The 23,003-nt window shown below is 43.9% G+C and overlaps 1 protein-coding gene across 6 annotated transcripts in view; it reads right to left on the bottom strand.

Annotated features, from left to right (window-relative positions):
• Positions 1-21,585, bottom strand: part of ZNF454 (zinc finger protein 454) — a 30,198-nt gene extending 8,613 nt beyond the window's left edge. Inside the window, exons 1-5 of one of the 6 annotated variants that reach the window (XM_054487651.2) lie at positions 21,414-21,444; positions 20,776-20,894; positions 20,035-20,174; positions 16,373-16,499; positions 15,871-15,960 (exon numbers count right to left, since the gene is read on the bottom strand). In XM_054487651.2, coding sequence (XP_054343626.1) covers positions 15,871-15,960; positions 16,373-16,499; positions 20,035-20,067 — 250 coding nt within the window. In that variant the 5' untranslated portion in view covers positions 20,068-20,174; positions 20,776-20,894; positions 21,414-21,444. Of the gene's footprint in view, positions 1-1,702; positions 1,932-15,870; positions 15,961-16,372; positions 16,500-20,034; positions 20,175-20,775; positions 20,895-21,413 lie in introns of those variants that run through there. The other 5 variants (XM_054487655.2, XM_054487656.2, XM_054487652.2 and 2 more) reach the window with 5 other exon arrangements.
• Positions 21,586-23,003: the final 1,418 nt, after the last annotated feature.

The following is a 23,003-nucleotide window of genomic DNA, read 5'->3' as shown; positions in this document are numbered from 1 at the left end:
TGCAGGGCTACAAAACTAGTAGTACGGGCAAATGAGCAGTTGACATAGCTTTACAAATATTGCGACCAACCTCCAGCTATTACAGGCCTTGGCTGGACTAAGATGGTTTGCTTGCACTCTAGCTGCTACCAGGGAAGTTAAATCTTCTCTGGAAGAACAACATCTAGAGCCTCTGCTCTCCTTCACACATAGTGTCAGGGATGCAATAAAAAAAGGCCAGCTGTGCTAAGAAATTGAATGAAGAGGGAAAAACAGACAATAGAAAAAGAACCGTAGAACACAGATACCAGAGTTATCAGATGGGAACCTTAAAATAACTGTGATTAATATGTTCAAAGAAACAGGAATGAGAATGACAACAAAGAATTGGAACCGAATAATCAAATGGAAATTCTATAACTGAGAAATACAATAACCGAAATTATGAATTCAGTAGAGTCTTTAACAAGATATCAAATATAGCAGAAGACAGGAATAGTGAGCTACAAAAATACATAAGCAGAAAATATCCATAGTAAAACATGGCTAAAAAACTAAACATTTTTTAAAAACAAAAAGGTTGAAAAATGAACTCTGAGAAGGGCTATAAACTCCAAGGATAACTACAAAGAAAATTCACCTAGGCACCTCAGCTAGGCACTACTGAAAACTGAAGATTACCTTGAAAGTTGCTTGAAAAAAAAAATGATACACTACCTTTGAAAACGCAAAACTAAGACTGGCAGTGTCTTCATGAAAACAATGGAACCCAGAAGACAATGAAGTAACATCTGAAGCGTTGAAAGAACCGAACTGTCAAGCTAGAATTCAACACACAGAGAAAATATCTCTAAAAATTGAACATGAAGTAGATATTTCCATACAAATAAAAACAGAGATGGTGTCACCAGCAGATCTACATTAAAAGAAACACAGATGTGTTCCAGGCAGAAGAAAAATAATTCCATGTGGAAATATGAAAATGTAAGAAGGCATGAAAAGCAATGGAAAAGTTAAATATGTGGATAAACAAAAATACAATTGATTATATGAGACAATAATTATAATGTCTTAATGGATTGCAAATATATGTGGAATTAAAATACATAGCAAAAATAAAGGTAGAAGGAAGAAAATGCTGTGAATTTTTTTTTTTTTTGAGACAGAGTCTCGCTCTGTTGCCCAGGCTGGAGTGCAGTGGTGATCTCAGCTCACTGCAACCTCTGCCTCCCGAATTCAAGCGATTCTCCTGCCTCAGCCTCCTGAGTAGCTGGGACTACAGGCACATGCTGCCATGCCCAGCTAATTTTTTTTTTGTATTTTAGTAGAGACAGGGTTTCACCATGTTGCCCAGGCTGGTTGTGATCTCCTGAGCTCAGGCAATCCGCCCGCCTTGGCCACCCAAAATGCTGGGATTACAGGCGTGAGCCACCACACCTGGCCAAAAATGCTGTTAATTTTTAAGATTGTAACAATAATTTTAATTTTATTAAAAGTAAAAATTTATTTTGGACAGTAATAAGCTGTTATTTATTAACATTAACAATAAAAGACTAAGTAAAGAAGGTGAATTAACAAGCTAATACAGAGTGAAAAATGGCACAGTAAAAGTATTTAATCCAATAGAATGAAGGAAAAAAGGACAAGGAATTTAAAGCAAGTAAGTGAAATATAAAATAAATAATAGGAGAGTAGATATAAAATCCCATACATAGTAACTTACCTAAGTTATTTTTAAAAACTAAGATTGTGGGCCAGGTGTGGTGGCTCTTGCCTGTAATCCCAGCACTTTGGGAGGCTGAGGGACAGATCACGAGGCCAAGAGATCGAGACCATCCTGGCCAATGTGGTGAAACCCCGTCTCTACTAAAAATACAAAAATTAGCTGGGTGTGATGGTGGGCACCTGTAATCCCAGCTACTCGGGAGGCTGAGTCAGAAGAATCGCTTGAACCCAGGAGGCGGAGGTTGCAGTGAGCTGAGATCGTGCAACTGCACTCCAGCCTGGCGACAGAGTGAGACTCTGTCTCAAAAAAAAAAAAAAAGATTGTGAGACTGGATGAACAAATAAAACATAATTGAGTATCATTTAGAAAAGAAATACCAAAAATGTAGACACTGAAATAATAAAATAATTAAAAAGGATATATCATACAAAAGAAAGGTGCTATATCCATACTAATATCAGACAAATCACACAGTATTTGAGAAAATAGACTTTAAGGTATTTTATATAGACAAAAGGGTCAATTCTCCAGGAATATACAACAAATTTTCATTTGTATGCACACAACATAACTTTAAAAATGTATACAGTAAAAATAGAATAAAAAGGAAAAATAGACAAATCAATAATCATAGTGAAAAATGTTCATATGGCACCCTCAATGACTCAGAAATCAAACCATTAAGAAAAGGAATGGGCTGGCCAGGTGTGGTGGCTCATGCCTGTAATCCCAGAACTTTGCGGGGCCAAGGCGGGTGGATCACCTGAGGTCGGGAGTTTGTGACCAGCCTGACCAAGGAGAAACCCCGTCTCTACTAAAAATACAAAATTAGCCAGGCGTGGTGGCACATGCCTGTAATACCAACTACTCGGGAGGCTGAGGCAGGAGAATCGCTTGAACCGGGGAGGTGGAAGTTGCAGTGAGCCAAGATCGTTCCATTGCACTCGAGCCTGGGCAACAAGAGCGAAACTACGTTTCAAAAAAAAAAAAAGAAGAGGAATGGGCTGGACACAGTGGCTCATGCTTGTAGTCCCAGTGCTTTGGGAGGCCAAGGCAGGAGGACCGCTTGAGTCTAGGAGTCCAAGACCTGCCTGGGCAATATGGTGAAACCTCGTCTCTATAAAAAATTTTAAAAATCAGCGAGGCATGGTGACATGTTCCTGTAGTCCCAGCTACTCAGGAGGCTGAGGTGGGAAGATCGCCATGAGCCCAGGTGTTCAAGGTTGCCGTGAACTATGATCACACCATTGCACTCCAGCCTGAGCAACAGAGCAAGAACTTGTCTCAAAAAACAAAAAAAAAAAAAAAAAAGAAAAGAAAAGAAAAGAAAGAAAAAAATAAAAGAAAAGAAAAAAAGGGGCCGGGCACAGTGGCTCATGCCTGTAATCCCAGCACTTTGGGAGGCCGAGGAGGGCGGATCATGAGGTCAGGAGATCGAGACCATCCTGGCTAACACGGTGAAACCCCGTCTCTACTAAAAATACAAAAAATTAGCCAGGCGTGGTGGTGGGTGCCTATAGTCCCAGCTACTCGGGAGGCTGAGGCAGCAGAATGGCGTGAACCAAGGATTTGGAGCTTACAGTGAGCCGAGATTGCACCACTGCACTCCAGCCTGGGCAACAGAGCGAGACTCCGTCTCAAAAAAAAAAAAGGAAATGATCTCAACAACCCAATAAACACATTTGACCTCAAATTCTCAATTGTCCCCCATTAGTCTACACTTTCAGCCCAATTCTTATCAAAATTCCAGTGGGAATTTTGTGAAAATTGAATAGCCAATTCTAAAATTCTAAAAGAAAAGGACAAAACTGGAGAATTTACGTCAGCAAGTGTAAGGCTTATTATAATGCTAGAGTAATTAAAGCAATGTTGTGTTGGCATAAGATTAGACAGAAAGAATGAAAGAGAATAGAGTCCAGAAACAAATCTGTACACAAACAGACCAATGGAACAGATTATAGAACCCAGAATCAGACCCACGTACATGCAGTCACCTCATATATGACAAAGGTGACAGTGCAGTACAATGGGGGAAAACATGGTCTTTTTAGCAAATGATCCTGGGTCAACTGGATACCCCTATAGAAAATAATGAGTAATCAATCTTCCATATGGACTGTAGACTTAAGTATTTAAGACAAAATACTAGAGCTACTATAGGAAAACACAGATCTTCATGGGCTTAAGATGTCCTAAATAGAACACAACAAGCATTAACCATAGGCAGAAAAAGAAAAAAAAAAGACCTCTGATGAATTCAGGTATCTCAAAATTCAGAATTCCTATTTATCAGATGACATCATTATCCAGAGTGGGAAACAATATTTGCATATATATGACAGGATTCTGCATTTCAAATATACAGCCCTATAAGCCAGTAACAAAAGATCAGACAACAAAATAGAAGTGGGGCAAAGATGTATAGATACTTTAAAAAAGAGGGTATTGAAATTCTAAAAGAAAGAAGACCAACTTCAGTTATAACCATACATCCTCTAGAATGGTAGAAAACATTTTTTAACGATAATACTAAGTGTATAAGAGTTGATATGGAAAACTTGCATTTCGCTGGTAGGAGTATAAATTAGTATAACCACTTCGGAAAACTATTTGGCTATGTCTGTTGGAGTTTGCATATGCATAATCATAGTACTCCTAGCTATTTAATCAAGGAAAATGTGTACCTATGTTTCCTAAAAGTTGCACAAGAAATGTTCATAATGGTACTACTCGTAATAGCTCTAAGCTAGAAATAAACCAAATGTCTAGTAGCAACAGTAAAATGTACAAATAATGACAGGTTTATATGGCAAAACATTATACAGCAATGAGAATGAACCAACTATTGTTCCAAGTGACAACAAGGATGAATCTCAGACACACTGTTGAAAGCAAGAAGCCAGACACGAAAGAGTACATACTGTATGATTTAAAGTTTAAAAACAGGCAAAACAAATCTATTGCCAGAGTAGTTGTTACCTTTACAACAAAAGAAACTGCGAGGGGACTGGGTGGTTACAAGGGGTGCTGGTAATGTTACATTTCTTGATATGAGTGCTGACTACACAGATATATTTAAACAGTAAAAATTCACTGAGTTGGACATTTATGATCTATCTACTTTTAGTATAAAGATGTATATAGAAAACAGTTTCTGTATAAACTTCAAAAAAAGTTTGCTTTAAAAAATCTAGGAGATGGCTTTCAAAAATAACCAATAAAAACACCAATTTCTAGCTTTCTTTTCTATCAGCTATTGGATACTGACATCTGTTAAAACCTTTTATTGATTGTGATTAAAAACACATCATCTATATATAAGAGAATACATGACTTAAAATATTTTTTGAGGGTAATTATTTGACTTTTTAAATATTTTATATTACATGATAACACTCATCTTCAAAAAGAGTTTACCAGGAGGGGAGTCAAATGCATCCCGGTTTGACCACACTGAAAATTAATTGAGGTGTGAATTAATCCAGTTCAGTAAGACTGGTCTTACTGGCACTGATTTAGGCTGCAGTACGAAAGAGCACTCTGGTGTGAGCAACTCAGGCACACTCACTGGGTCCCAGGTCACTTCACGGTAGGCTAAATTAAGGAGCCCTACCCCTACCTGCATTGGAGGTCAGGAGATCAAGACCATCCTGGCTAACACGGTGAAACCCCGTCTCTACTAAAAATACAAAAAATTAGCCGGGCGTGGTGGCGGGCGCCTGTAGTCCCAGCTACTCGGGAGGCTGAGGCAGGAGAATGGCGTGAACCCGGGAGGCAGAGCTTGCAGTGAGCCGAGATCGCGCCACTGCACTCCAGCCTGGGCGACAGAGCGAGACTTCGTCCCAAAAAAAAAAAAAAAAAAAAAAAAGATGGTTTTAAAATCCTTAATGTGGGGTTTGAAGTGGCATGCAAGTAGCATGTTCCAAGCCTCCTATATAATGTAGTCAAGAGGTCACACCCAGGGAGGGACCAAACGCTAGACCAATTCACTCCTCAGTCACCTAAAGTTTCAAGAATTGGTCCCATCAACTTCATCTGGAAGTGGAAGTTAGGATGAACAAAATAAGAAAGACTGGGCCAGGCGCGGTGGCTCACGCCTATAATCCCAGCACTTTGGGAGGCCGAGGCAGGCGGATCATGAGGTCAGGAGATCAAGACCATCCCGGTTAACACAGTGAAACCCCGTCTCTACTAAAAATACAAAAAATTGGCCAGGCGCGGTGGCTCGTGCCTGTAATCCCAGCACTTTAGGAGGCAGACGTGGGCGGATCACGAGGTCAAGAGATCGAGACCATCCTGGCTAACACGGTGAAACCCTGTCTCTACTAAAAACACAAAAACTAGCCAGGCGTCGTGGCAGGTGCCTGTAGTCCCAGCTACCCGGGAGGCTGAGGCAGGAGAATCGCTTGAACTCGGGAGGCGGAGCTTGCAGTTAGCCGAGATCGTGCCACTGCACTCCAGCTTGGTAACAGAGTGAGATTCCATCTCAAAAAACAAACAAACAAACAAAAAATACAAAAAATTAGCTGAGCATGGTGGCGGGCACCTGTAGTCCCAGCTACTTGGGAGGCTGAGGCAGGAGAATGGTGTGAACCCGGGAGGCGGAGCTTGCAGTGAGCCCAGATCATGACACTGCATGCCAGCCTGGGCGACAGAGCGAGACTCCATCTCAAAAATAAATAAATAAATAAATAAAATAAAGACTGGTTTAAAGTCCGTTTACCCTGCCCTTAGGTGCCCAGATCCTCTTCCCAACTCGAGGGAACTGGGGGATTTGCCCTTTCTCAAGGTGGCAAAAGACTAGAGGCTTTTTTTTTTTCTTTTCAGGAGAGCAAAACAAAGTTGCTCTGGACTGAAGATGCCTGGGGTCAGAGAACTGTGTTGGGGCTGGAGAACTGTGCTGGGGCCAGAGAACTGTGTTGGGGCTGGAGAACTGTGCTGGGGTCAGAGAACTGTGTTGGGGCAGGAGAACTGTGTTGGGGCCAGAGAACTGTGTTGGGGCTGGAGAACTGTGTTGAAGACTGAAGCCCCACTTACCCAGAACGTCCAAAAAGGACGTTAGTCTTCCCACTGTCTAACTGGGCAGGCAATGAGGGATTACTAGCTAGCTGAGGAAAGCTTCTCACAAGAAAGAAATACCAAAATCATCAAAAAGAAAACTAGAGAAAACGGACCCAATGATGGGAGAAGAAAATGTCTTTGAAAATCGTTATCTTTAAACGTAAGATATTTTAACTGTAAAACAGGAATAAGAGCTTAGTTTTGAAAAAGGCAATATTCAGAGAAACAAGAGTTCTTGGAAATTAAAAATGATTAGAGAATTCAAAAACAAAATAGAGAGTTCCTTTTGTAAACAATTAGAAAACCAGAAAAAAAGTATGAAATGACTGTTTTGAGGTAAATGACAAATGGTGGTGGAGGACAGTGGTCCCTGAGAGAAGGGAAACAAGCCAGGTAAGACCTACGGATGCCCCAGTTTAGTCCCTGGAGGCAGACTCCAGGTCATGGCACAGGAGCAAAACAGAGTCCAGGGGTCTCAACAAACTCAGGGCACAGAGATCAGGGTTTGGGAAGGCCGTGGCTACAGTCTGTGAGCCACCAAAGAGAAGAAAGCCACAGAAACTGAATTTGCAGTTTAAAACTGTCCCACAAGTCTTCTGCTCCTGGCCCAGAAGACTTCACTAGTTCTGTCAAATATTTAATAAAGAAATAACAGCATTTTGACACAAATTTTCCCAGAAAACAGAAGGAGAAATTTCCCAATTCATTTTGTGAGACTAACATTACTCTGAGACCAGAGACAGAGATGTTATAAGGAAAGGAAACTATAGACTAATATCACTCATGAATATCAATGCAAACTCTTTAACAAAATGTTCACAAATTAAATTCAGCAATACTTAAAAAGGATAGTAAGTCAAGACTAAGTTATGCTTATCCCAGTAATACAACTTTGACTTGGTCCTTAAAAACCAATGTAATTCATTTTATCAACCACAGCATCATCTTAAGGTTTGAGAAAAACATTTGACAAAAATTTGGTATCTATTTGTGATAAAACTCTCACATCAAACCAGAAATGGGCATAAACTTCCTCAACCTAATAGACAGCATCTACAAAAAGCCTACTGCTAACATCAGACTAATGGTGAAAGGCTGAATGCTTTCCCACTAAGATAGGGAAGAAGGCAAGGCCACCCCACTACAGCTGCTACTCAACTTTGTGCAGGAGGTCCTAACCAGTGCAATAAGAAGCAACCAGATAGATCCCATATACATGGCTGTGGGAATACAGAATGGAATGGTTGCTTTGAAAATAGTTTCACAGTTTATTACAGAGTTAAACACACACTTAGTATACAACCAGCAATCCTACTCCTAGGCAATTACCCTAATGAGAACATATGCCCACAAAAAAACATGTAAACTATCCACAAAAACTTACACAAGAATGTTGATAGTGGCTTTAGCCCAAAACTGAAAGCAACTCAAATCCTCACTGGTGATGAATGGATGAGCAAACCGTGGTACATCCATACAGTGGGAGGCTACTCAGCAATGGCAAGGAACTGCTGACATGTGAAACAACAGGGATGAGTGTCAAAGACATCATGCCAGTGAAGAAGCCAGACAGAAAGAGCACGCACTGGGCAGCTCCATTCACATGAAATCCTGGAGAGGGGCACTCGCAGTGGCAGCAAGTAGGTTAGTCGCTGCCAGGGCCTGCGGGTAGGGGAGGGAATTAACAGCCAAGGAGTAAGACAGAACTTTGGGGGATAAGAAAAATGTTATTTTCCTTGATTTGGTGATGGCTACAAATTGCATAAATTTGTCAAAACTGATCAAATTTTACACTTCAAATTGGTGAATTTTATTCCATGTAATTGTAATTTGATGAAGCTGAGTAAGAATTATTTTAAAAATCTCAGTAGAAGAGTTGGAAGACAAAGTTGTGGAAACCCGTCAAAAAGCACATACACAAAAGTGCATAAAAGATGAGAATTTTGATAATAAGAAAATTAGAAGACCAGTCTAGGGTGTCCATTATTAGTATCAAGTATTCCACAAAGAGAAAAATAAAAAAACTGAAGGTGGAAATCAAACAATAATAGAAAAAATGTCCTAGAGTCAATGGGCAGGAATTTTATTTTACTTATTTATTTTTATTTTTTAAGACACAGTTTCACTCTGTTGCCCAGCTGTTGTCCAGCCCGGCACTCCAGCCAGGCTGAAGTGCAGTGGTGCAATCTCAGCTCACTGCAACCAGTGCCTCCTGGGTTCAAGCGATTCTTGTGCCTCAGCCTTCTGAGTAGCTGGGATTACAGGCTCCTGCCACCACACCCGGCTAACTTTTGTATTTTTAATAGAGATGGGGTTTTGCCATGTCAGCCAGGCTGGTCTCGAACTTCTGACTTCAAGTGATCCACCTGCCTCGGCCTCCCAAAGTGCTGGGATTACAGGTGTGAACCAACGTGCCTGGTTGGGCAGGAATTTTAGATGGAAAATTTCACTAAATGCTCAGCCAAAGGCTCACCAATGCTCGGTGGATAAAAATAGAACCACAGTAGGGAACATCACTGGGAAATTTAAGATCACTGGAGTAAATGAGAAAATCTTGCAAGTTTTCAGAGAGGAAAAACAGGTTACAAATGATTAAGAAACAGAGTGATTTTGGATTTCTTAACAGCAGCCTAAGGTCCAGAAAACAATGGAGTAATGTCAAATTTCTGAAGGAAAATGATTTCCAGTGCTGAATTCTATCCAGTCGAATGATCCATAAAGTGTCAGGGAGTAAAAAAGACATCGACAGACAGGCTCAGGTAGAAAATATGTATTTCCTTGCATTCTTCCTGAGGAAGCTACAAGGAGATGTATGCCACCAAAAGGAGAGAGCAAACCACGAAAGAAGACACAAGACACAGTGAACAGCGTAGTGAATGGCCAAGGATAGAAGGGGATTCTCGCATGCCAGTTGGGCACCAGATGCAGAAGGCCAAGCCTTCTAGAATGGAGGTCAGAAGGCTCCAGAAAAGATGAAGACAACGAGAGAAGTAATGAGATCAAATTAATGATCAATATAAACTAAACTAAGAACCAATGAATTCTAGGAATACATTGCTTAGGAAAGCAAAAGTGGTCATAATTTCCGACACAGCTCAGTTATGACTAGTGTTTAAGAATGTAAACACTGACTACTGACCAAGTCAAAGCTACACTACAACCGAGAGGACAGCGAATGGAAATCCAACAAGCAGGAGTCATTGAAGGGGCAGGGGCTGAGTTTAAGTCATTGAAGGGGCAGGGGCTGAGTTTAAACCTCACTTTGTATAGAAAGAATTCAATACATAATGTCTAAAACTGAAAAGTCAAGAGGTAGCAACACAAACATGTCACTTGGAGAAATGGAAGCAAATATATCAAATAATCAGCTAAAAGAAGAGGGAGGTGGGGGGAAAGAGCCACCATTGTTCACTGCAAACCTCATACAGTTTCATTAAATGCTTGTATTACTTCAATTAAAAATAAATGCTTAAAATAAAGAAAAGGGGGAAAAAACAGAATAAACTCCAAAAAAGTTGAAGGAAACAGTGAAGAACAAAAATTAATAAAATAAACAAAATTAGAAAGGATCAGCAAAGTCACGTTTATTCATTTAAAAGTCTAATAAAAGACAAACTTTTGACAACATTTACACAGAAAAAAAAGAAAAAGGTAAATATTATTAGAAATTAACTTATTCAACAAATACATACTGAGACCTAGTATTGCCCAAGATACAAGAGCAAACAAGACAAAGTCCTTCCCTCATGGATCAAAAGGTAGAAAAGATGATTTAAACAGGACACCAAAAGCACTAAGAATAAAGATCATAAAGACAAAGACTGATATATTTTACTTCATCAGGTAAGAACCTCTGTTCATAAAGAAAGAGACACGGTAGGCTATAGACTGAAGAAGATAATGGACATTCATACAAACTGATAAAGTAGAGATTCCTAAATACAGACAGAGCTCCTATGAATGAATACAAAAAGAAACTGTCATAGAAAAATGGGCAAAGAATAGGAATGTGTAAGTCGTAGAAAGTAAATAATCAATAAATATATGAAAAGATGTTCAACCTCACTAGTAATGAAGGAAACATAAATGAAAACCACAAGATACCATTTCTCAGGAATAAGACTAACAGAATTTTTAAAAACTCTGATAGTTTCAAATTTGGGCAGGGATTTAAGTAACAGGAACTTGCATCAACTGCTAGTATAATTTGGAACAACTAATTTGATGATCAATCTGAGAATATCTAGTAAAGTTGAAGGAGCATATACCCTTAAATCCAGTACCTCTACATCTATGAACACACGCAAAGAAACTCCCAAACAAGGTCCATGTATATAAGGAAACATATACAAGAATATTCAGGTCAGCATTATCCATAATAGTAAAAAGTCTGGAAATAACTTACACAGCCAGCAGCAGGAGACTGGATAAAGTAAGGTATATCACTGAAGGAAAAGTGCAATTTCAGAAATGACCTAGAGCTACGTGCCTCAACATGGATCTGAAAAAAGCCCGTTGTAGAAAGGTTTCTACAGTAAAGTACATATATATTAAGTTTTAAAGCACGCAACGGCAAAGCAAATATTGCTTAGATCTATAGACGTATGTGGCAAACCCACAAAGAGAAGCACAAGAGATGCTGGTGTAAAATTCAAGCTAGTAGCTCTCTTTGTTATAAGAGGAAGAAAACACAAAGAGAGGCACAGTGGACTTCAAAAGTGCTGCAGCGCTCCGGTACCCAAGCTGGATGGTGAGCCACGGCCTTTCTTCCTTATCATTCTTTAAACTGTTCAAAAATACTACATATTATTTTGTGTATACATGATGTACAATATTCAAAATAAATTTATTTTATAGTGAAACAAAGAAATGATAATGGTGTGTGTAGAAATTACATGTAAGAGCAATAAATAAGAAACAGTTCTTTAAGGCCGGGTGCAGCGGCTCATGCCTGTAATCCCAGCACTTTGGGAGGCCGAGGTGGGCGGATCACAAGGTCAGGAGATCGAGAGCATCTTGGCCAACATGGTGAAACCCCATCTCTACTAAAAATACAAAAATTAGCTGGGCGTGGTGGCAGGCGCCGGTAGTCCCAGCTCTTCTGGAGGCTGAGGCAGGAGAATCGCTTGAACCCAGTAGGCAGAGGTTGTAGTGAGCCGAGATCACGCCACTGCACTCCAGCCTGGGCGACAAGAACGAAACTCTTGTCTCAAAAAAAAAAAAAAGAAAGAAATGGTTCTTTAAAAGAAAATTCCAAGCAAATTTAAGAGAAAAAAGTTCAGATAAAATTGGAAATAAGAGGACATAATATACAATATTAAAATAATAGATAATACATAGTTGTAATCTAATACATTTTATAACTCAAAAAAGATAAAGCTAACGAATAAAACGTACAACTGATGTAGCAAAAATAAACCTCAACAGATTAATAAATAAGGAAGAAATTATAAAAGGTATTAGCAACTCCTCAATTAAGGAATCAGTTTCCTTTACGTTTGGTGAGTGAACAAATTATATGTAATTAAAACTATTTTGGAGAAGGGAAGAAAGTGCAACACCTGAAGGGTCGGGCGAGTCTCCTGCTGGCTTCATGCTAACCCTGACTTGCCTCATAATAGCAGCATTACATCAGTCCAAATTAATTCAGCAGTTGAGGCTCCATTTTCTGCGAAGTGGAGTCAGTCATCCTTGCCTCACAGGTTGTAAGGATGAAAAGGGGCAGCTAACACAAATCCCCCCAAATCTCTCAGCATGGTGCTGATCCACAGGTGCTCAAATGTCAGCTTTCTCCCCTTCCCCTAGCTTATGGCACAGAGAATAGAAAAACTAAGAAGGAAAGCTATTTACCAAGGACTTTTTCTTATTATGATTAAAAATAAGTGTCAGCCAGGTACGGTGGCTCACACCTGTAACCCCAGAACTTTAGGAGGCTGAAGCTGGCGGATCACTTGAGCCCAGGAGTTCGAGACCAGCCTGGGCAACATAGTGAGACCTTGTCTCCACACACAAAAAAAGTGTGCATTCTAAACCATGACTAATTAGTGCAACAATGGAAAATTACTAGATCCAATTCCTTGAAAACCTATTATCATTGCTCTCTATGGTCTTTTATGTCTTAGCCAGTCATTAAGAAATGAAACAGAGGCCAGGCGTGGTGGCTCACGCCTGTAATCCCAGAACTTTGGGAGGCTGAGGTGGGTGGATCATGAGGTCAAGAGATCAAGACCATCCTGGCCAACATGGTAAAACCCCATCTCTACTAAAAATACAAAAATTAGCTGGGCATGGTGATGCACACCTGTAATCTCAGCTACTTGGGAGGCTGAGGCAAAAGAATCGCTCGAACCCAGGAGGTAGAGATTGCAGTGAACCAAGATTGCGCCACTGCACTCCAGCCTGGTGACAGAACGAGACTCCGTCTCAAAAAACAACAACAACAAAAAACAACAAAAAAAAAGAAATGAAACAGAAATAAGAGAAAAAAACTAAAAATGAATCCAACAAATATTTTGAGAATGAATATGAATTAGGAAGCAACTATGAATTAGGAACTGACAAGTGACAATACTAGCTATTTGAAAATGACCAGCACTTCATTACAGCAGAAATTCCCAGTGGACAAAAAACAAAATAGGAGATCTATTTTTTAAAAATATAACTTTATTAGGAGGCTGAGGTAGGAGGATTGAAGTCCAGAGTTTGAGATCAGCCTGGGCAAAATACGAAAAAAAAAGACCAGGCACAGTGGCTCACGCCTGTAATCCCAGCACTTTGGGAGGCTGAGGGTGGCGGATCACCAGAGATCACGAGTTTGAGAACAGCCTGGCCAACATGACAAAACCTCATCTCTAGTAAAAATACAAAAAATTAGCTGGGCAAGGTGGCAGGCGCCTGTAATCCCAGCTACTTGGGAGGCAGAGGCAGGAGAATCGCTTGAACTCGGGAGAATGGAGGTTGCAGTTAGCCGAGGCTGTACCACTGCACTCCAGCCTGGGTGACAGAGTGAGACTCCAACTCAAATAAAATAAAAAATAAAAAATAAATAAAAATTAGCCAGGCAGTGGCAAGCAGCTGTAGTCTCAGCTATTTAGGAGCCTGAGGTTGCAGTGAGCCATGATTACACAACTGTACTCCAGCCTGGGTAACAGAAGGAGACTGTGTCTTCAAAAAAAAAAAAATTTATGTACATATAATTTATATAAATTACACATTATGTAAATCTATTATTTTAAATATAAATTATATAAATTCATAGAATAATTTCTATAAAATATATATTAAAATTTACATAAATTAGATCTACATATAAAATTTTAATAGGAAATGGGAAAGCTATAAAACTTTCTTGAGACATAAATTAAGTCTTCTTTGATGTCTGACTGGCTAACTGCTAATCACCCTTCACAAATCAGCCTCGGTGCCGCATCTCCACGAAACTCAGAAATCATGCCTGCGGGAACAGAGTGTGGGGAGGGGCCCAGATGCACTGAACTGTGGTTGGCTGTACCTTCATGTCATCACCCACACCTGACTATGAAATCTCTGTAGGCACAAAAGTCCTCTTCACCTCCATAGTCCTCTCTCAAGGGTGCAATGAAGAATTAGACTCCATGAATCATGAATGAATGGATGATTGAATGATTTAGGTAAAAACAGTGATGCCAAGGTGGTAGAACTGTGGATGAATTTCTTTTAATTGCCTCCATTTTTGTTATAAGACTATTTGTATAATACAGAATAAAATATTTAAAATGCCTTAGTTTGGTAATGGAATATACAAATTCATAGACTATTCAGAATATTATTGGATATATTAAAAATTTTTTGTTGACAACTGAGTTTTAGAGTTAAGATATTTAATTTCTAGCCAGGTGAGGTGGCTCATGCCTGTAATCCCAGCACTCTGGGAGGCTGAGGGGGGCGGATCACTTAAGATCAGGAATTCGAGACCATGCTGGCCAACATGGTGAAACCCCGTTTCTACTAGAAATACAAAAATTAGCCAGGCGTGGTGGCACACGCCTGTAGTCCCAGCTACTCAGGAAGCTGAGGTAGGAGAATTGCTCGAACCCAAGAGGCGGAGGTTGCAGTGAGCTGAGATTGCGCCACTGCAATCCAGCCTAGGCGACACAGCGAGGCGAGGCTCCATCTCAAAAAAAAAAAAAAAAAAAGAGAGATATTTAATTTCCATAACAAATTGGGTTCTAGATATTCCAGGTACACAGTTATTTATTGTAGGATATAAATTCCTGCCTACTGTACTGGGTTACTGTGAAAAATCTGTAACAAAAGGTTTATAAAAATACTTCACAGCCTGCAAAATGCTAGCTGATAGTGAAACGCTACAGTGCTTGGATAAGGCACTAAGCTCTCTAGAATACTGGGGATTAAGGGAGAAAAACACACCACTGCCCTTAAGCCACCAGATACAATGAGCTTCTCAAGACAAGTAACCATCACCAAACTGTCATGTCTTTTGTATCCCCAGGCAACAAGTCTGTGCCACTTACTAGGTGCCAAGCACTGTGCTAGGTGTGAGCAACACAGCAAAATATACAATAAACCTGGTCTCCATGGCACTTGCAGTCAAAGACTATGGCCAGCAAAACATAGAAGATAAATAACCCACGTGGACAAACACATATGGAGGTAGTTGAAGAAAAGTGCAATGTGTAGCTAGAGGAGATACCTTGTAGGCACATGATAACTGGCTCTTAAGACCAGAAGCCGCCATGCTGTGGCTCCTCATGAGAGAAGGGCAGGCAGAGAATGCACTGTCAGATGCTGAACAGGACACCCATGAATGGGGGTGTGGGGAGAACTGCCCAGATGAAGTTGAGTCTTTTCTAGACCAGAGACTCTACTAATCTATGCCAAACAGGGAGAGAAGAAAAATCATTGTGGGGAGGGTCCAGACCTGCTACGTGTTGACAGTGCAGGCTGGAACAAATGCAGCAACAAGGTATTCAGGTGAATGAATGTGAAACAGGCTCTTTCTCAATCCTCAGGCTGGTGCATTTGCGAACCTCCCTGCCTTCCCTACGGAGCCTTCCCTACCCAGCAGGGCTCCTCCCAGTGTCTCCCACACACAGGATTCTTACCAAGACAGAAGCCTCCAGGGGTGTCCTCTGGCATCCACACTTCCCTTTTTTCTAGCTGGGAAAACATATCTGGTTTGGGTCCTAAGAGTCCTGTTTTTAAGGGGAGACAAAAATGAACCATATCTGTTTATACAAGAGATAAAAATCACTGCAAAGACAAAGCCTGGTCCTCAGAGCTTGCCGGAAAATGGGACTTGACAGGAAAGCCCAGGGTCAGGTGTGTTCCCAGCAGGAGGAAAAGATGACTCAGGCCTGACACAATCTGTTTCCATGTTCCTCTCCTTGCCAGAAAGAAAGCATTTGACCCTAGTCACTTTTGAGGCATCCACAGCAGACTCCAAAAGAGGCCTGTGCCCAGGACACCAAGGACAGGTAAATATTAATGGCACCCTTGAAGACAGCGTCCTCAGTTGGTCCAACCGACTCTTCTATATGGTGTCAATGTAAGGGTCCCAAAGAGATCCCCAAAAGTGAAGAGAAACCTTGCAGGGGTCCCACTTACCCAGGGAGACCAGGTTGCTGTAGTTCTCCAGCATCACATCCCTGTACAGGGCCCTCTGGGCTGGGCTCAGCTGCCCCCACTCTTCCTGGGTGAAGAGTACAGCCACATCCTTGAAGGTCACCAATTCCTGCAACAGCAAATTCATTCTCCTTGACCAGGGGCTACTCCTGCACATGGTTCTCTGGAAAAGAGACTGGCAGCCCCTAGGAGCTTGTGCAGATTTACAGGACTGCTGGCACACAGGGAGCTGGCGTTCTGTGACAAGTTCATCACTCTTCAGGGTCTCCTAGGGGCCTAGCCTCGGACTAGACATTGCTCTCCACTCTGAAGAAACATATATAGTGGCGAAGATAGGCTTTCTCAGCACTGAGACTTCCAACTTGCCATTCATTTAGCCCAGAACATTTTCTCCATCTCCCTCAAACCACCTAGCCCCGCCTCTCCCCTCACCCCAGGGGACCAAATCCTACGTAGGTCTCAGCATAGACACCGCTCGCTCAGCGCAGCCTTCCCTGATGGCTCCCACAATCACCTATGAGGGCCCATCGAGACACTGTCCCATTTTATTGTGATGTTTGGTTTACTTTCAGTCTCCCCCGCTAGACTGTTAACTCCAAGATGTGGACTGTCTGTCTCTACATCTCTTGGCCTTCCCCGCATCTGGAACACGGCCCATGTACTCGACACCTATCTGTGGCTGCTCAAAACTCCTGCTTTTCTTCAGGGTGTACCTCCCCACCCTCAAAACACACACACACCCATACCCATACCCCCCCCACACACACAGAGACACACACACACAAGCATACATACCCACACCCTTCCACACACACACACACACACAAAACACACCCATATCCACACCCCCTACACACAGAGACACATACACAAGCACACACAGACACACACATACATCTATATACAAACACATACAGACCCATACCCACACTCCCCCCACAGAGATGCACACACACAAGCACACACACCCATATCCCTCCACATACACATACACAACACACACCCCCCACAACATTCACATACACACACAAGCATACACACACCCATATCCATACCCCTCACAAACACACATAAACTCACACACAGAAGCACACAAAAACAGAGACACACACACACAACCCATATCCATACACCCACATACAAACACACACAAACACAAACATACACAGACACACATCACACAAGTGCACATGCACATACACACAACACATACCCATACCCCCCACAAATACACACACAGACACACACACAAACACACCGAGAAACATACACACACACATACAACGACACAGCCCTACACATCCCCCCACAGACCCTCAACACACACGACACACACGCACACACGCAAGCACACACACACACCCGAACACACACACCTGAACACAAATACTCACACACACACCCTGTGACACACACTCTCAACACACACACACACATGCATGCATACGTGTGCACATGTGCATACACACACCTGGGTCCCATGGAACCAGTCATTCTGCGCAACAGGAAACCTGTTCCTTCTGATTAGAACTAGTCCCTTTCTTAGAAACTCTGAGATGGGGTCACAGAGGAAAGTCTCTCTGTCCTGACGCACAGGTGTAGCCGAAACCTAACCTAGCATGTAAAATCCAGTAGCTATTACAGCTCTTGTCTTCCCAGTTGGCTGAGAAGTTAAGGGAGCTGGTGTTCACTAAGAAAAAAGAGGTAAGCGGAAGCCCAGAGAAGGAACCAAAGGTCCAAGAGAAAGGACTCTCAGGTTATTGTAGACCCCACTTCCATAGTCAACATCCAGCTGTGTCTTTGCCTTTGCATTTGGGGGAACACCTCCATATCTTTCCAATCAGTGCCTGCTTCTGCCTGAGGCAGTCTGAATTAGGTTTCCGTTACCTGCACCCAGAGACTTGGCCCATGGCAGGCAGTCAAGAAACACTTGGATGGAAGCCATGAACCAATTTGTCAGGGACCATTTATCGTTCACTTTGTATTTCTAGCCCAGATCATAATTCCTGGCACATTTTACAGCCCTAACATATGTCTGCTGAATGGCAACCAAATCAAGGCAGCCTATAAACAAAGATAAATTGTATGACACCGACAGTGACTTTGAGGAAAAGGTTAGGGAAGGAAAATATCACAGCAGACTGGCACTGTGGGTGCAGACAGGTTCTGCAGAAAAAGCGGTGCATGAGAAGGGTCCTAAGTGACAAGTCAGAAGCCAAGAGGGAGAGGGGAACAGCCGGTGAGCTGTGCTATGTTGAACATGGCGCTCCCACCTAGCTGGTCATCCTTTCCAGTGATTCCTGCCACACATTCCAGTCCTTGGGGAGGTTTAAATGTGAAGGAATTAGAACAATTTAACGAAATGTATCAGAATGTATATGCCCAAATGAATGCTGTCTCCTTCAAAGCACAGTCCATATTCTTTTTTTTTTTTTGAGACAAGAGTCTCGCTCTGTCACTCAAGCTGGAGTGCAGTGGCGCGATCTTGGCTCACTGCAAGCTCTGCCTCCTGGGTTCACGCCATTCTCCTGCCTCAGCCTCCCGAGTAGTGGGGACTACAAGCGCCTGCCACCATGCCCGGCTAATTTTTTTTTGTATTTTTAGTAGAGACGGGGTTTCACCATGTTAGCCAGGATGGTCTCGATCTCCTGACCTCGTGATCCACCCGCCTCGGCCTCCCAAAGTGCTGGGATTACAGGCGTGAGCCACCGCGTCTGGCCCATATTCTTATTCTAAAGATGCTAGGACTGCTCAAAGTGTTTTAGGAATTTATAGGACTTTTTGGCAGAATAGTCTTTTGAATAATTTCATTGGTAAAAAAGCCAAATGTCATAAAAGAAAGAGAGTCTAGTAAATCACACCTCCCCAAAAAAGTGTTCCCACAATACCCTTCTTTGAGCTCTGTGTGAGATACTGCCCTGATACAGTTTTGATGTATGTCCCTTCCAACTCTCCTGTTGAAATGTGACCTCCAATGTTGGAGGTGGGGCCTGGTGGGAAGTGTTGGATCATGGGGATAGATCCCCCGTGAATGACTTAGTGCCGTCCTCTTGGTGTTGAGTGAATTCTCGCTCAGTTGGTTCACATGAGATCCAGTTGTTTAAGAGTCTAGGACCTCCCGCTTCTCTCTCTTGCTCCCTTTCTCACCGGTGGTGTGATGTGCCTGCTCCCCCTTCACCTTCTACCATGATTGGAAGTTTTTAAAGGCCTCATCAGAAGTAGATGCTGACACCATGCTTCCTGTACAGCCTACAGAACCGTGGGCCAATTAAACTTCTTATCAATTACCCAGCCTCAGATATTTAGTTAGAGCAACGCAAAAAGGGACTAATACATGCTTTTACCACTTCAGATCTCTAATCTTACTTGCTAGTAAAAAGAGTACAGGTTTTGATTTCACAGGGACCTGGGTTCCAGTCCCAACTGTGACATTTATGTGACCTTTAGCAAGTTATACAGCTCCAACACCCACCAGGATGAGCCGGATATGGGGCGGGGTTGGGGGGTTGTTGGTTGGGGAGAGGCAACTGAGGTCAGTGTCTGGGTGGGACTGGATTGGGAGAAAAGCACCCGGTCTGAGGAAGGAAATATGCCACACTCTTCAAATCCAGAAAGCAATTTAGGGGGAAGAAGCCCCCACTCACCTGGACCATCATTGGCAGGTGGCTGACAGCCATTCTTTCTTCTCCGATGAGCCCTCTTAGGGACAGGCAAAGTGCTATGGAGGCAGGTGTGGAGCTTCACACCTGCAGGACTCCTCAGGCTAGAAGGGTCCACACACCTGCTATTAGGAGAGGACTGAGTCAAAAGCTCTCATACAGCAGTCCAGAGCAAGGCAGTGAGCATTCACATCCTGAGAGGCCTCCAGTACCCCAAGCAGTGAGTGTTTTGGTTCCTGTTTGCTCCCCATTCTCTCTCCAACTTCAGAGGGTACTATATATTGACTTTTCCTTGCAGAAAGCCTGCTCCAGGTCCAGTTCTCATGCCTTCCACCCACCCTCTGGTCTTTCCCTGCAGCCTCACTGAGCGATCTCAAGAGAATTCTTTTTTTTTTTTGTTTGAGACAGAGTCTCGCTCTGTCACCTAGGCTGGAGTGCAGTGGCACAATCTTGGCTCACTGCAACCTCCGCCTTCCGGGTTCAAGCGATTCTCCTGTCCCAGTCTCCCGAGTAGCTGGGATTACACGCACCCGCCACCACGCCCGGCTAATTTTTATATTTTTAGTAGATACCGGGATTTCACCATGTTGGCCAGGCTGGTCTCGAACTCCTGACCTCAGGTGATCGGCTCGCCTCGGCCTCCCGAAGTACTGGGATTACAGGCGTGAGCCGCCGCACCCGGCCGAGAATTATCTGTTTAACAAGTTATTCAGCTCCAGAACCCACCAGGATGTACCCGAAAAGGTGGGAGCGCTGGGGAGAGGCAACGGACGGCAGTGTCTGGGTTCGACTGGATTGGAAGACCGCTCCGCTCTCCCTCTGCGGCTTTGGAACAGCTGCCTTATCTGGGAGTGACAGGAGAAGAGGAAAAGGAGGGTAGTCTTCTTCCTCCTCAAAAAGGAGGCTAAGAAGGCTGGCTCTTCACTGTCGAAGCCTCTCAGGCAAACCCGTCTCTGGCCTCAGCCTTCTCACTCTCTGGGGCCCAGTTTGGGTGCCTGGAGTCACGGGTGGGCAGAAGCGGCGTTTGTGTGAGTTGGGCGGGAGGGGAGAGGGAAGGGTTAGGAACCCTAATCACACACAACCCCGTCCCGCCCCTGCCGCTTCGCCAGGTCCCTCGGGGGCTGTGGCAGGGGTTGCGCAGCAGCTGCCTCCGGCCTTGGCGAGTTCCTGGCGCAGGACTCGGAACCACGCCAGGCATGTATCTACCACCTGAGCGGAAACCTTGGGCTTCTCGGAGTCCGCTCCAAGACACATGCCAGAGGCCCTGGCTCCATCTCCTCCACAGGCACTCACAGACTCGACCCTAAGCCCAGGATGATCACCCCTGGCCGTCCTCCCTCTCTGGGATCAAATCTCAGACATACATTCCGGGAAGTTTGGGGCATTCGATCGGCGTCCTCCAGAATGGACCACGACCCGCACCTCCTCGGCTTTGCCTCCGCCCTTCTCCCCAGACGACTTCACGACCGCTCCCGCTCTCCCTCTGCGGCTTTGACCACCGTGCCTGGTCAGCCCCGCGTCGCTCTTCGAGGAGCCTCTGCCGGCGGCGAGAGATCGCAAGCGCCACATCGCAGTCAGAACACAATGAGCTGGAGTCTGCAGCCGGGAGCTGAACTGCGCTTGCGCGTTGCCCTGGGAACCCTTGGGCCGAATTCCCACAAGTCTCAGGGCTGCTGCAGTTCCGCCTGCCAGACTCCACTTCCCAGAGGGACAATCGGCGGAGACAGCGCTGCCTTGCGCCTGCGGGAACAGGGCCCCGCCCCCGGCGCTTTAGGCGCGGAAACTACCTTTCCCAGAGACCCCTCCACGCCGACCTCAGCGCGCTCATCACAACTTACAGAATCGGTTCCGTTCCGTTCGCTTTAGAACCAGGTCTCTGCCTTGCACTAAGGCGCAGGAAGATGCAGACCAGCGAAAAGCTGAAGATGGGGCAAGGGAGGTTAGTCCAGGGGAGCGACGCCCGATCGCTGACGAGAGAGGATCGAGAGGGTCGGGAAGACGGAGTAGGAGGCGACAGGGCGCGTTCCTGACTGGGACCGCGCCGAAAAGGCCTGGAAGGCAACAGAATTGCTCCTTGGCCTGGCAAGCGCCCGGCACTTCCAGCCTGGCCCTGCGGGCGGGCCAGTGTGTGCTGGGGTGGAGACGCCACAGCCGTTAACGCGTGTGCGGTGCGGGAGGACAAGGATGTCGGGCAGGGGTGTCCTGCCTGGCACCTCAGGACAGAGCCCATGGTGGCTGGCGGCCCCTGGAATGTTCGGGACGCAGAACACTTCGTGCTTGGGAACTTCTCAGAGGTGGGGACGAGGGAGAGGAAGGCGCCTGCATGCCAGGAAGTCTCCATCTTGGACAGCTGGGTGGTATTTAAGAAGGTGGTATTTATTTTTGTCGACCATATTTTGCAGAGACTGGCAAGAATGAGATGATGCTTAAGAATATCCAACTGGAGATACTTAGTTGCTTTTGAATAGGTAATTTGCATGGAGCTCAGGAAGGAAAGATGAGAGGGTTTTAACTTTGTTGGTGGTTAAAAAAAATCAAGAATGTGACCTGTTTGTCACATACGGAATTGTTGGCCACGTTTTAGGAAGCAGTGTCAGTGACTACAGCATTCTGTTTGGAGTTTTATTGAAGATTTCATTCTATAGACACTTTGAAGCACTTATGTGTCAAGTGCTTGACAAGGCCAGGGTCAGCCGCTGTGCAGCCCCTGTAGCAGCTCCCAGGGACCCGGCAAAGCACCAGAGGGGGAGAATGTTGTGTGAATATCGCTGGTAACCCTTCTCTCCCCCCTCCCTCGTGACTCCAAGTCACTCAAACTGGGCTCCAGAGAGTAAGAACCCCAAGTCCAGGGGCTGGAGAAATAGCTGTGAAACCCCTGCACTCATGGAGTTTTAATTGTACTAGAGAAGGGGTCAGACAAGTAGAAAATATTTATCCGGTAGTGATAACACTAC

The sequence above is a fragment of the Pongo pygmaeus genome, chromosome 4, assembly GCF_028885625.2.
Source record: "Pongo pygmaeus isolate AG05252 chromosome 4, NHGRI_mPonPyg2-v2.0_pri, whole genome shotgun sequence".
Lineage (NCBI taxonomy): Eukaryota > Metazoa > Chordata > Mammalia > Primates > Hominidae > Pongo > Pongo pygmaeus.
This window is presented reverse-complemented; position numbering and strand designations above follow the sequence as displayed.